Here is a 15,107-nt window from a genome sequence, read left to right on the forward strand (position 1 = left end):
TTTCCAATTACATACTATTCACACCATCCACTACAGCTTGTATACCAGCCATCAACTGACGGCTACTCTACATGTGCATGACCCGGAGGTTCCAACCTGGCTGGCCCACACCATCCACATTTCCAACGGCATCGACACCGTCCACTAATTTCATTACATACTATTCACACCATCCACTACAGCTTGTTCAGCCTCAACTGAGCTACTCTACATGTGCATGACCCGGAGGTTCCAATGGCACAAACGGCAGATCGGGTTATCTTCATTCAATAGGGGTGCGGAGAATGTTATTAATGTTGCGTTCGTGTGAAGCATACATGGATGCATACATAGATTTCGTTACAGAACTTGTCCCGGAAAACAACACTTCTGAAAAAACAACAATCATGTCATGTTTTAAGTGAATTGTTTATACAGTCATATGCTATCTAGTTTGGTTTGCTAACTTTACAAGGTACAGACCTCAGTTACTTTCACAATCCGATACACTCTCGCTGTTACTCTCTACACCCAGTTCAATTATCACTTTTTTATTTCATGTTCAACTGCAATATTTCTCTCCCAGTAGTCGCTTTCCAAATTTTCAACATGGGCACTACAATCATTCCACTCGTTTACACCAATCAACTGACAAAGGTGCACCCCTTCACTATCATCCTTTGGTACAGAAACTGTCACGTTTAACGAAAATTGTATTATCCCTGTTTTAGTTATACATTTATCTTATATTCATATGCATATAAGCCAAAATGGAACTTTGTATTTATCAAAATATAGGTATGTTCTCGATATCATTTTGTATGATTTATGAGAATAAAATCCTGAGTCCTGAGTCCTGAGTCTACAATAATTGACCCAACCAGCTGTGACACGGTCACGCAATTCATTCGTATTCACTTGATCGGGTCAAGCTGCACAAGCTATAATTTCATTACATACTATTCACACCATCCACTCTATTTACATAACCTTCTCCTCTCTTTATCAACTGTTTTAATTTATCGTCCAGCAGTATCCACTACCAATATCTAATGCCAACATATCCACTATTTTATTACCTTCACCAACGACTATCCACTAGGTCCTTTTATTCCTACCTATTATCTACGCTATTATCAACTACCAGCATTATACACTCTGTATTACCTATAATCGGCATTATCAATTTCGTAAAGTTCAAGGCGCATTATCATTTTCTACCTTGGTATACTTGTGTCTGAGAACAACCGTAACTATTATCATAATTATCATAAACCATAGTTTGTATGCGTCCTATTCACGCTGCCCTTTCCAATTACCACCAGCCAGTGTCCTATATCGATCACGAAAGTCAACCACACTGTCCCGAGAGTCATTAATTAAATGCAACTGCGCATAACTACACCGACCTGTTCAACATCTATATTTGTGGTTATGTTTACACTGTCAGTTACAACAGACTTTATCAGCCATTGGGGGTCTGGATTTAAATCAGAACGTCACCCTCTTTATCTTTTCTCCAAATCTGTGCCTTTCGGGGCTTGGTATAGAATGGGAATCAAAAGAGAAATATCGTTTTAGCTGTATAAGTGTTCACGTCAGAATCAAGTCACCCAAGTTTAGAGTACACTCCGTGCTTAATCTACCCCTCCATAGAAAGGGAAGCGTTAACGGTAGCGTCATCTGGCATTCATAGTTCGGAGTTGTTACTTTCACTTTCCCGATTAGAGATCGCAGTTAATTGAAGCTTTCCCCTCCCTGTCCTTCTGAAGCCCAAACCGCGAGCGGTGGTCACGTGACCGTGCGTTTACATGTAGCCCAACGCGCCAGCCCGGCTCATTCAGTGCTTGCCTTCATGGAATCGGCGCTGTGTAGTATTTTGTGTGCAGGTAGTGACTCGGCGGAGGGATATAGGATTAGCTTACTTCAAAGCACATCAAAGGGCGCGTGGTTTTATCTCTATAAGAGCAGACGACACTTTAAGCAAAATGGAAGCTACGAAAGCGAGCAGACGAGAAATGAGTGAAATTGAAGATTTTGTAAAAGATTGAATTTTAAAGAAAGGATTTCGAAGTGGGACAGAGATTTAGTAAACTATGTTGAATGTCTTGTCCCTCCTGACGGGGGTATGTGTCTGTGTGGGGGTAGTGTGCGCGGGGAGGGGGACAGCGTTCCGGAACGATTACCTCGTATCCGACAGAGCAGATGAATACGATCCAGAAGATTTCCCTAATCTGAGCACGAATGGAGACGAGGTAAGTCTAAAACTTATTTCAACTGACTTTATTCGTTAATAGTATGCTGCTTTATGTTTTATTCTTTACAGGACTTGAGGTAGATTAATCATCTCAAGTGTTTCTTTGTGGTATTTTTATGTGGTGTCTCCTAACTTTGACTGTTATTTTCCTGAAACGCCTTATGTTTAAACATCTGCTAATATAAATATAGACAATAGTTTGAAATGCAACTCAATGACGTCCTTAAGGAATGTCAACGGAAAAATACAATAACAAATTTTTATTAACATTTTGTATTTTGTGTTCGTCTGGTGAATGGTTATTATTATATGAATATAAACAGATATACAGTACAAGTCATCAGATATGAATATAAACAATTATAAAGTACAAGTCATCAGATATGAATAGAAACAGATATACAGTACAAGTCATCAGATATGAACATAAACAATTATAAAGTACAAGTCATCAGATATGAATATAAACAATTATAAAGTACAGGTCATCAGATATGAATATAAACAATTATGAAGTACAAGTCATCAGATATTAATATAAACAATTATAAAGTAAAGGTCATCAAATACAGATGAATAATGAATGTTTGATAATGTCCGAGCGTTTATTAATCAACCTGGGTGCCGTTGTACAAAACAACCTTAGCTCTAAGACTACCTAAGTCTATGTTAAGGTATGGTCATCTTAGCGCTAAGATCGCTTTGTACAACGGCACCCAGACATAGGAATGGTATCTCTAAATTCATGGATTTGTAAATTTGATCACAATCCCCTTCACATGCATGGTTCATATACATATATATGATAGACAGGATAATGTACAGAAACTCCACACAATCTCACCCGTACATACTGAATATTGTGACCTGTGATCTCAACTGACAACCCGTGATGACCCCCATAACTACGTCATCAACATCACCATACAACTACACCACAACGTTCCTATATACGTCGTTCATCGTTCGATGATGTTTTGCGCACATTGGATTAGCCCAATACTGTTATTTACTCATCAACGATAGAATGATAAAACATATCAGGGTTATAAATAGAGGGGGTGGTTTGGGGGCGCACCATCCACGTTAAAACAGTGTTATATCACTAGTTTGATGCACACAAATTAATCTGTAAAAAGATTCTAGGGGTCAGCTGCTCCCTGCTCCCCAGGGCTCCCTACGGCCCTGCGCATATATACATTTTTGTTGAACAATATTGGTGGCAATTGATTTAATACCGACCGTATCATAGTAGTTGGTTTGGATCTTTCCGCGACACATTTCACTCTCGATTATTTTTGAAAACATTTATCAAGTAATTCAAATAATTATGTCGTCACTAAAGGCATTGATTTTACATGAGTGTAATTATCAAAATATTGACGTTAAAAATAATCCATATGCATTTCAGTGTACGTGAAATATATATCTCATATCGGTCATAACGTTTGTTCTTTTTCCAAAGTATAACAGCACTTTAGTATATCAAAACATGTTGTTTTTCACGTGATAACTGTCAAAACGTATACTACTATATTCTAATTGTATCAACCATGTGAAGGTATTCATCCTACATTTGACAACATAGTTATACAAGAAACAGACATGGGGGCATATCACACATTTTCAGATCATTCACATTTTTTGTGAATAGAAGAACCCTGATAATGTAGACATCTCCCATTACAGACAAAAGCTTTACAATTCTGATTGGATATCAATGGTCTAAGCAGAGCCGTTTTAGTTTAGACAAGTGTAGTTCCGTTTAGTTTCACAAATTGTTGACAAGAGAGCCTGATCATGATCATTTCAAACTTTGGACAATTTCACCAGTCTGGCTAAAAAGGCCGTAGTCACATGCAGAGGCTTACATACAGATATCACACTGGCTCCAGCAATAGATACAATGTTTATGGAGTTATGGCTTGATTTAGTTTCTTTGATATAAGCAGATTTGTAATTACGACAGTGGATCCCCGGAAGATTAAGTACCGAGGCATGATAAAACTATGAGATTATTAGCATTTGGTGATGAACTCAAAATCTCAAGAATCTGGAATTCTCTGAAGCTCCGATAGAGGGATTCTTTTATAGGTGTCTTTTGATAAAGGGTCATTTGATAGGTGACGAAATACAGATTACAACTTCCATCTGGGAATCTTGCAAGCAGTACGAGCAAATAAATATGCATGGCAAGGGCTGACAATCTAACACCAACCAAAGTGAATGAGGATATTTAAGTAGGTTAGAAAAGTAGACATATATATTTATTTTCTGGTGTTTTTGTCTGACCAAGATACATGCAGGCACATGTCATGGCATGTGATCGTCCTTGACATGAAAGAGTCTTAAGCAGGTACTGAAAAAACCCGTGGTAAACATGCTGGTTTAAAGTGTTCCATTATCAATGGAGGGATAAGTTTATATCTTAAATGTACTTAATATATAAGGTTTCATTTGATATTTTGATTGATGATGTCATTTATCTTGAAAGAAAGATGTATTTTATTTGAGATGCATCGTCTATATATTAATTGAGTCATAATTCAGACATTGTTTAACAAAATGTCTATGAAAACTTTCTTACAAATATCAGCATTGAAAATAGGTCCTGCGACATTTGACCACAACTATCTTTCAGACCAGTCCAAATCCACAATACTAACGCCTGTTGGGATTTATACCGACGTGTTTCTAGTCAAAGTGTTGCTGGCTCGATATGCCAAGTAGAGGAGCACGTGCAGTGAAACGTCGTTACGTTAAATTTGCCCGTAACAAATTTTGAACTGTTGAAACTTTATTGTTCTAGAATAACCATGTTATTATCCGCACAATGACTGTATGAAACTAAAGAAATGTCAACATTTTACAATTATCTCGAGGACATCGATATGACGAAGTTTAACTGGGTATAATGTAAACGCCATTAACAAAGATCATATATTTTAAATAAGGTTTATTTCTATAAGGGGAAAATTTATCTGTTCCAAATATGGCCATCCCTTTCATCATTCGTATCCCCGAAATTAGCAAAGTTTAAAATAAGGAAAACAAAATTATCCTACACCAAATGCGCTGATGGTCGATTAGCGATTTCTCTGAAATTCCACATGTGTGTCCGTCATTCAAGAAACAGACTGCAAGCAAACGGCAATAGGCGGACGGAGAGATATGGTCAAGCATTATATCTATAATGTTTGTACTCGGAGATGTCTGATTGTGTATGAAGCGTTATGGCCACACCTATCGCCTGACCAACCTGGGGATGCAATGTTATCAGATAGGGTACCCAGCACGATTGTAGTGCTCAGGGGAAATAGTGGCTTGTTTCAATTTGATAACAAATAAATATATTATCAGTCATATAAAGTTAGAACATAATATACAAAGCAGACTATTATTGCTGATACAGATAAGGAACTGGTCTTTGTTCCCTTGAACGTTAGTGTCAATATGTAATGATTATTCAATATCAGTAATAAACTATTTGTTTTAAGTTGGGTATAGCCATGATACCTCCATGAATACATGATACTTATTATAAAGGGATCATATGTAACAATTGTTAAATTTGGGGTAAAGAATAAATCCTAGCCCATTAATATTATGACTAGTTTGTTTATCGAACCGCTGGATATCTACATGTGCCGCAATATAAATGGAGCTTCTGAAATCTCTTACCTCTACTTAATGGATCCCATGGTGGGCTCAAAGCTTATCCTTTTGACGAAATCAGTTAAGCCATTTGAGAAACATTGCTACCCCATTGAATGGAAACATATTTATCGCCGTTGTAGAAACTCCTAAAACGGTTTGATGAAAAGCGTGAACCCTTCTTGAAAAACGTTTAACCTTATGATGAAAAACATTACCCACTCACATGAATCCAGTCGGCCCCTTTGGTGAAACCTCTTCATAATCACATCGACTGACAACACTTTAACTCTTTTGATGACACATACTCTGGCCCACTTTGGAGGTGGCAGACCCAACATAAAGGTTTACATCACTAATGTTATTTAGAGATTCAAAGACAACGAGCGATTCAATATATAGATTAGAGAGAGATTACATACCTGGTGGTTTTGTGTCTACGCATTTTTCTCAAGTTTATGAATAGTCCACACTAGGGGAAGATAATGTTACTGAGTTTTCGTACTTGTCCACTTAATTATATTCGAAATTAAAATGTGTATTTCTAAAAGACCTATTACAAGTGAATGTCTGGTAGTTCTGACACAACCGTTTGAAAACAGCCTGAGACGACAGTGTTTCACTCAGTACTGGCTGCCAAGGTTATCGTGTATAGTAGACAGGACAACATCGGTGTTAGTACATGTATTTTAAATTACGGAGTAGTATATCTCTACATGTGCTGCTTTCGCAGGTATGCCGACAAGATCAAATAGTTTACACTCAGAGGTGAGAATGTTCTCGCCAAGTGACGTTTACCTCCATTACCTCGGAGTGTTGAATTTGATACGAAACCATCAATATGAGGAAATAGCTGTGGACCAGACACCAGTTATTGCTACCATAATGTTTATTTCCCTGAGATGTCAAGACTCTGGAGAAAAATAATTTGTGCTTAGATTATAACTGGTTTTCTTCTTTAACTGATTCAGCAAATTCAGTTTGTATATAACTGATATGTTGAGAATATAACTGATATGTTGAGAATATAACTGATATGTTGAGAATATAACTGATATGTTGAGAATATAACTGATATGTTGAGAATATAACTGATATGTTGAGAATATAACTGATATGTTGAGAATATAACTGATATGTTGAGATATGTTGAGAATATAACTGATATGTTGAGAATATAACTGATATGTTGAGAATATAACTGATATGTTGAGAATATAACTGATATGTTGAGAATATAACTGATATGTTGAGAATATAACTGATATGTTGAGTATATAACTGATATGTTGAGAATATAACTGATATGTTGAGAATATAACTGATATGTTGAGATATATATAACTGATATGTTGAGAATATAACTGATATGTTGAGAATATAACTGATATGTTGAGATATGTTGAGAATATAACTGATATGTTGAGAATATAACTGATATGTTGAGAATATAACTGATATGTTGAGAATATAACTGATATGTTGAGAATATAACTGATATGTTGAGAATATGATATGTTGAGAATATAACTGATATGTTGAGATATATAACTGTTGAGAATATAACTGATATGTTGAGAATATAACTGATATGTTGAGAATATAACTGATATGTTGAGAATATAACTGATATGTTGAGAATATAACTGATATGTTGAGAATATAACTGATATGTTGAGAATATAACTGATATGTTGAGAATATAACTGATAACTGATATGTTGAGAATATAACTGATATGTTGAGAATATAACTGATATGTTGAGAATATAACTGATATGTTGAGAATATAACTGATATGTTGAGAATATAACTGATATGTTGAGAATATAACTGATATGTTGAGAATATAACTGATATGTTGAGTATATAACTGATATGTTGAGAATATAACTGATATGTTGAGAATATAACTGATATGTTGAGAATATAACTGATATGTTGAGAATATAACTGATATGTTGAGAATATAACTGATATGTTGAGAATATAACTGATATGTTGAGAATATAACTGATATGTTGAGAATATAACTGATATGTTGAGAATATAACTGATATGTTGAGATGTTGAGAATATAACTGATATGTTGAGAATATAACTGATATGTTGAGAATATTGAGATGATATGTTGAGAATATAACTGATATGTTGAGAATATAACTGATATGATATGTTGAGAATATAACTGATATGTTGAGATATATGATATGATATGTTGAGATGTTGATATAACTGATATGTTGAGAATATAACTGATATGTTGAGAATATAACTGATATGTTGAGAATATAACTGATATGTTGAGAATATAACTGATATGTTGAGAATATAACTGATATGTTGAGAATATAACTGATATGTTGAGAATATAACTGATATGTTGAGAATATAACTGATATGTTGAGAATATAACTGATATGTTGAGTGGTTGATGTGGAGTAAAAGACGACATGCCCATACACCTGCTGCAGTGCTATCTCTGGTAGGGACTCCATATTTCATTCAAAAGGTGATAAACGACCGCAGTACTATATTGAATAAATGAGCGCCCGGTTGATGTCTCTTGGAAAGTTGGGAACATTGTTGACGTCAATAGTTACTTCCGAAATACGCCCCAAATGAATAGTTTGTTGCCAGTGGTGAATGAGTAGCTTGTACTGACAGTTTTTTGTGTAAATAATAACAATGAATAGAACGCTTGACGGTGCTCGGGACGATGATGAAGCAGCTGGAAAATGTAGATTGTCCAAAAACAAATCAAAACAATACTTCCCTTAAACGCTTTAAGTTTTGACTTTTTAGACTCAAGTTAGAATTTGTACTCAAATTTGAGAAAACACGGGAAAATGCATTTCCCAGAATGGACTGAAATCGATATTAAACACAAACATTTGACACAATTTGAGTTTGGTGGATAGATTACTTAAGTTGTTTTCCCTTTTTTAAATTTAAAACTGCAGTTGAGTGACAAATTCAGCTGTTTCGACTTGTCAAACTCAGTTTGAAATTTGAGTTAAAGCTTAAGTTTGTTTCGAGAAATCGGGGCCAGATTTTTACAAAATGTTGCATGGTACTTTCAATGAAAGTATCTGAGATTTCATATCCTCGAGTAGAAGTAATGCACCATTTCACCTTGACAGTCTGTATGTTAATATGATCGTAAAGCATTATAGCAATGCACATTTCCTCCAATAAACAGTGGAGTTTCCCCTTCAGCTATATATGTGTTTACCTTCATGTATGTAGTTGTTGCTGTTGCTGTTGCTGCTGCATGTGGTGCTGCGTTAGTTCCCTCATTTCCCCATTCTCGTAATACTTGGAAACAGTCATAACTTCTGTTAAACGATCAGACAAATTGGCAATACCCAGTAAGTGCCATGTGCAAGTCATATGTACATTTCAATTTCAAGATGCTAACTCCAGTTTAGTTCATCCCCACGGTATTTAATGGATCACTTGAAAGTAATGGTAACTGTTATGTATAATTATGTTAGGTTTCCTTCACTCCGGCGGGCAATGGAATCTCATCGATCTGTTGGGCAGATGTAAAATATGAATCGAGAATTAATGCGGAGACGGGCGGATACTGGAATTATAAACACAAATCTGCACTGAATACACATATGTGTATGCTATTTCTTGTATGCTATTTCTTGTATGCTATTTATTGTCATGCGCGTTTCTCTCATCTGCACGTGCTGCGTTGTGTTAAGCCAATATACGCCCAGGGCGTCCAACAGCTTGGATTTCAAGGATGCCATTCTCAGAGCTGATGTCACCCTGTACGCCATACTTCATCAACAAGAAAAATGTCATCGGACGAGCGTCATAGGATATAAGAACATTGTTGTCTGTAGAGTGTGATATTATACAAGAACATTGCGAGCGTGATAGCATCCGACGAGCGTGATAGGATACAAGAACATTGCCATCTGAAAAGCGTGATAGGATACAAGAACATTGTTGACTGTAGAGTGTGATATCATACAAGAACATTGCCATCTGACGAGCGTGATATCATACAAGAACATTGTTGTCTGTAGAGCGTGATATCATACAAGAACATTGTCGTCTCTAGAGCGTGATATGATAAAAGAACATTGCCATCTGAAGAGCGTGATATCATACAAGAACATTGCCATCTGACGAGCGTGATGGGATACAAGAACATTGTTGTCTGTAGAGTGTGATATCATACAAGAACATTGCCATCTGAAGAGTGTGATACGATACAAGAACATTGTTCTCTGTAGAGCGTGATATCATACAAGAACATTGCCATCTGAAGAGTGTTATACGATACAAGAACATTGTTGTCTGAAGAGCGTGATATCATACAAGAACATTGCCATCTGAAGAGCGTGATAGGATATAAGAACATTGTCGTCTGTAGAGCGTGATATCATACAAGAACATTGTCATCTGACGAGCGTAATATCATACAAGAACATTGTTGTCTGTAGAGCGTGATATCATACAAGAACATTGTCGTCTGTAGAGCGTGATATCATACAAGAACATTGTCATCTGAAGAGCGTGATATCATACAAAAACATTGTCATCTGTAGAGCGTGATAAGAAACAAGAACATTGTCGTCAGTAGTGCGTGATATCATACAAGAACATTGTCATCTGAAGAGCGCGATAATATACAAGAACATTGTCGTCTGTAGAGCGTGATATCATACAAGAACATTGCCGTCTGTAGAGCGTGATATCATACAAGAACATTGTCGTCTGTAGAGCGTGATAGGATAAAAGAACATTGTCGTCTGTAGAGCGTGATATCATACAATAACATTGTCGTCTGTAGAGCGTGATATCATACAAGAACATTGTCGTCTGTAGAGCGTGATAGGATTCTAGAACATTGTCGTCTGTAGAGCGTGATATCATACAAGAACAATGTCATCTGAAGAGCGTGATTGGATTCTAGAACATTGTCGTCTGTAGAGCGTGATATCAAACAAGAACATTGTCATCTGACGAGCGTGATATCATACAAGAACATTGTTGTCTGTAGAGCGTGATATCATACAAGAACATTGTCGTCTGTAGAGCGTGAAATCATACAAGAACATTGTCATCTGAAGAGCGTGATATCATACAAGAACATTGTCATCTGTAGAGCGTTATAAGAAACAAGAACATTGTCGTCAGTAGAGCGTGATATCATACAAGAACATTGTCATCTGAAGAGCGCGATAATATACAAGAACATTGTCGTCTGTAGAGCGTGATATCATACAAGAACATTGTCGTCTGTAGAGCGTGATATCATACAAGAACATTGTCGTCTGTAGAGCGTGATATCATACAAGAACATTGTCATCTGAAGAGCGTGATATCATACAAAAACATTGTCATCTGTAGAGCGTGATAAGAAACAAGAACATTGTCGTCAGTAGTGCGTGATATCATACAAGAACATCGTCGTCTGTAGAGCGTGATAGGATTCTAGAACATTGTCGTCTGTAGAGCGTGATATCATACAAGACTGACTGACTGAGTTTGGTTTTACGCCGCTTTTAGCAATATTCCAGCAACATCACGGCGGGGGACACCAGAAATGGGCTTCACACATTGTACCCATGTGGGGAATCGAACCCGGGTCTTCGGCGTGACGAGCCAACGCTTTAACCATTAGGCTACCCCACCGCCCCCATATCATACAAGAACATTGTCGTATGTAGAGTGTGATATCATACAAGAACAATGTCATCTGAAGAGCGTGATTGGATTCTAGAACATTGTCGTCTGTAGAGCGTGATATCATACAAGAACATTGTCATCTGAAGAGCGTGATAGGATTCTAGAACATTGTCGTCTGTAGAGCGTGATATCATACAAGAACATTGTCGTCTGTAGAGCGTGATATCATACAAGAACATTGTCATCTGAAGAGCGCGATAAGATACAAGAACATTGTCGTCTTTAGAGCGTGATATTATACAAGAACATTGCCATCTGAAGAGCGTGATAGGAGACAAGAACATTGTCGTCTGTAAAGCGGGATAGGAGACAAGGACATTGTTATCTGTAGAGCGTGATAGGATAAAAGAACATTGTCGTCTGTAGAGCGTGATATCATACAAGAACATTGTTATCTGTAGAGCGTGATAGGATAAAAGAACATTGTTGTCTGAAGAGCATGATATCATACAAGAACATTGTCATCTGAAGAGCGCGATAGGATACAAGATCATTGTCGTCTGTAGAGCGTGATATCGTGCAAGAACATTGTCGTCTGAAGAGTGTGATAGGATACAAGAACATTGTTGTCTGAAGAGCATGATATCATACAAGAACATTGTCATCTGAAGAGCGCGATAGGATACAAGATCATTGTCGTCTGTAGAGCGTGATATCGTGCAAGAACATTGTCGTCTGAAGAGTGTGATAGGATACAAGAACATTGTGCTCTGAAGAGCGTGATAGGAGACAAGAACATTGTTGATTGTTGAGCGTGATAGGATATAAGAACATTGTCGTCTGTAGAGCGTGATAGGATACAAGAACATTGTCGTCTGTAGAGCGTGATATCATACAAGACTATTGTCGTCTGAAGAGTGTGATAAGATACAAGAACATTGTGCCCTGAAGAGCGTGATAGGAGACAAGAACATTGTGGTCTGTAGAGCGTGATAAGATTCTAGAGCATTGTCGTCTGTAGAGCGTGATAGGATACAAGAACATTGTTGTCTGTAGAGCGTGATATCATACAAGAACATTGTTGTCTGTAGAGCGTGATAGGATACAAGAACATTGTTGTCTGTAGAGCGTGATATCATACAAGAACATTGTTGTCTGTAGAGCGTGATAGGATACAAGAACATTGTTGTCTGTAGAGCGTGATATTATACAAGAACATTGTCGTCTGTAGAGCGTGATATCATACAAGACTATTGTCGTCTGAAGAGTGTGATAGGATTCAAGAACATTGTCATCTGAAGAGCCCCATAGGAGACAAGAACATTGTCGTCCCCACGTGTGTAAAATGATGAAAGCCATTCTCATATGATATTACTGAAACATAATACTGAACCATAACTCAACCACAGGGAAATATAGACTCTAAATACACAGTTGTAACAAGCGGTTTTTGTACGTTTTATGTGAACAGCGTATTTTCAATGAATCGCAAAGTCTCTTGGAGCTCGGTTTGTTTGGAATCAAGCTGTGAAGTCACTATGTATGGCAGAATTTGCTTAACTGAAATTGAATGAATATGAGGAAAAAGCATACTTAGCGTGTGTAATGATACACACATAGTTAATGTTTGAACATGTATAAAACTTGGTGAATCACATATACTGCTGAATCACATCTGGGGTTGGCGAATCAGTCTTGGGTCGGTGAATAATACATGGATTGGTGAATAACACTTGAATTGGTGAATCATACTTGGATTGGTGAATCATACTTGGATTGGTGAATCATACTCGGAATAACACCTGGATTTGTGAATCATACTTGGATTGGTGAATCATACTTGAATTGGTGAATCATACTTGGAATAACACCTGGATTGGTGGATCATATTTGGAATGACACCTTGATTGGTGAATCATACTTGGATTGGTGAATCATACTTGGATAGGAGAATCATACTTAAATTAGTGCATATGTATTGTAATGTTTACGATTTTCACTAGATCTTGTGTTGGTATGCTACTAAAAACATGAATATAAAACTTGACATACCTCATAGAACGATAACACTTAGTATCGCAAACATCTTGAGTTGACGTCGATTCTTTGCCAATTGTAGATCTTGCCAATCTGTTCCTTTGTGAATACGAATCATGGCCCCGTTTCACAAAGCGATCGTAGCGCTAAGGTGATCGTTACTCCATACTTTAACATAGACTTACGACAGTCGTAGCGCTAAGGTGATCGTAACGCCCATACTTTAACATAGACTTACGACAGTCGTAGCGCTAAGGTGATCGTAACTCCCATACTTTAACATAGACTTACGACAGTCGTAGCGCTAAGGTGATCGTAACTCCCATACTTTAACATAGACTTACGACAGTCGTAGAGCTACGGTCGCTTTGTGAAACGGGCCCTAGAATGTTCTGCTCGGATTGACCAAGTCAAAACAAGGTAATTGGTCCAGGATTTTAACTCCGGTAACTTCAGGTATTGATTTGATGTAATTCAATATCTATCATATAGCCTTTCCTGTAGACACCTGAAGTAGATTTATGTAGAAAGATTCAGAGTGACAAAAATCTCAACAGACTGTATGACAGGAAGGATGACTTCAAATTTCCAGAAGTAAACTTTCCCTTCATGTCGAGCAATATCCCAACAGCCCCAGCCTTTGGTCTGTACATTTCACAACTGTTGGGGTACAATAAAGCCTGTTCGTTTCAACACGAATTCAAAATGCGTCTTCCGACTCTTGTTAAGAAGTTGTTGATCATTAAGACTTTCAAAATGTCATTTCTGGGTTGTTATGGATGTACCTCTTCTTCATTACAATAGGTGCTACGTTTTCGATGGAGGTACTACCACCGTTACAAATGGTCACAATAAAGTCGGAATCGTAAAATCGTCTCTGCTTTGGGTATGGACTTAAAAAAGGGTATTCAGACCCCGAGAGAGTAAGTATACTGTATGCTTCTCCACTGGGTACTGGGTCAGTTGGTACAAGAACACTCTATGTTCCTCCAGATGGTCAAAGGTACTTGGTCAGGTGGTACAAGAACATTCTTTGTTCCTCCAAGTGGTCACAAGTACTGGGTCAGTTGGTACAAGAACATTCTATGTTCCTCCAAGTGGTCACAAGTACTGGGTCAGTTGGTACAAGAACATTCTATGTTCTTCCAAGTGGTCACAAGTACTGGGTCAGTTGGTACAAGAACATTCTATGTTCCTCCAAGTGGTCACAACTACTGGGTCAGTTGGTACAAGAACATTCTATGTTCTTCCAAGTGGTCGCAAGTACCGGGTCAGTTGGTACAAGAACATTCTATGTTCTTCCAAGTGGTCGCAAGTACCGGGTCAGTTGGTACAAGAACATTCTATGTTCCTCCAGATGGGCACAAGTACTGGGTCAGTTGGTACAAGAACATTCTATGTTCCTCAAAGTGGTCGCAAATACTGGGTCAGTTGGTACAAGGACGTTCTATGTTCCTCCAAGTGGTCGCAAGTACCGGGTCAGTTGGTACAAGAACATTTTATGTTCCTCCAGATGGTCACAAGT

General features: G+C 37.4%; 1 protein-coding gene across 1 annotated transcript in view; it reads left to right on the top strand.

The window, feature by feature from the left end:
* The first annotated feature begins 1,836 nt into the window (after nucleotides 1-1,836).
* LOC124280661 (adipolin-like) overlaps nucleotides 1,837-15,107 on the top strand; it is an 85,258-nt gene continuing 71,987 nt past the window's right edge. The window contains exon 1 of the mRNA XM_046716638.1: nucleotides 1,837-2,234. Within this exon, the coding sequence (XP_046572594.1) occupies nucleotides 2,076-2,234 (159 nt within the window). The 5' untranslated portion in view covers nucleotides 1,837-2,075. The remainder of the gene's footprint in view (nucleotides 2,235-15,107) is intronic.

Source organism: Haliotis rubra, unplaced genomic scaffold, assembly GCF_003918875.1.
Source record: "Haliotis rubra isolate DU_JTF1 unplaced genomic scaffold, ASM391887v1 Scf271, whole genome shotgun sequence".
Lineage (NCBI taxonomy): Eukaryota > Metazoa > Mollusca > Gastropoda > Lepetellida > Haliotidae > Haliotis > Haliotis rubra.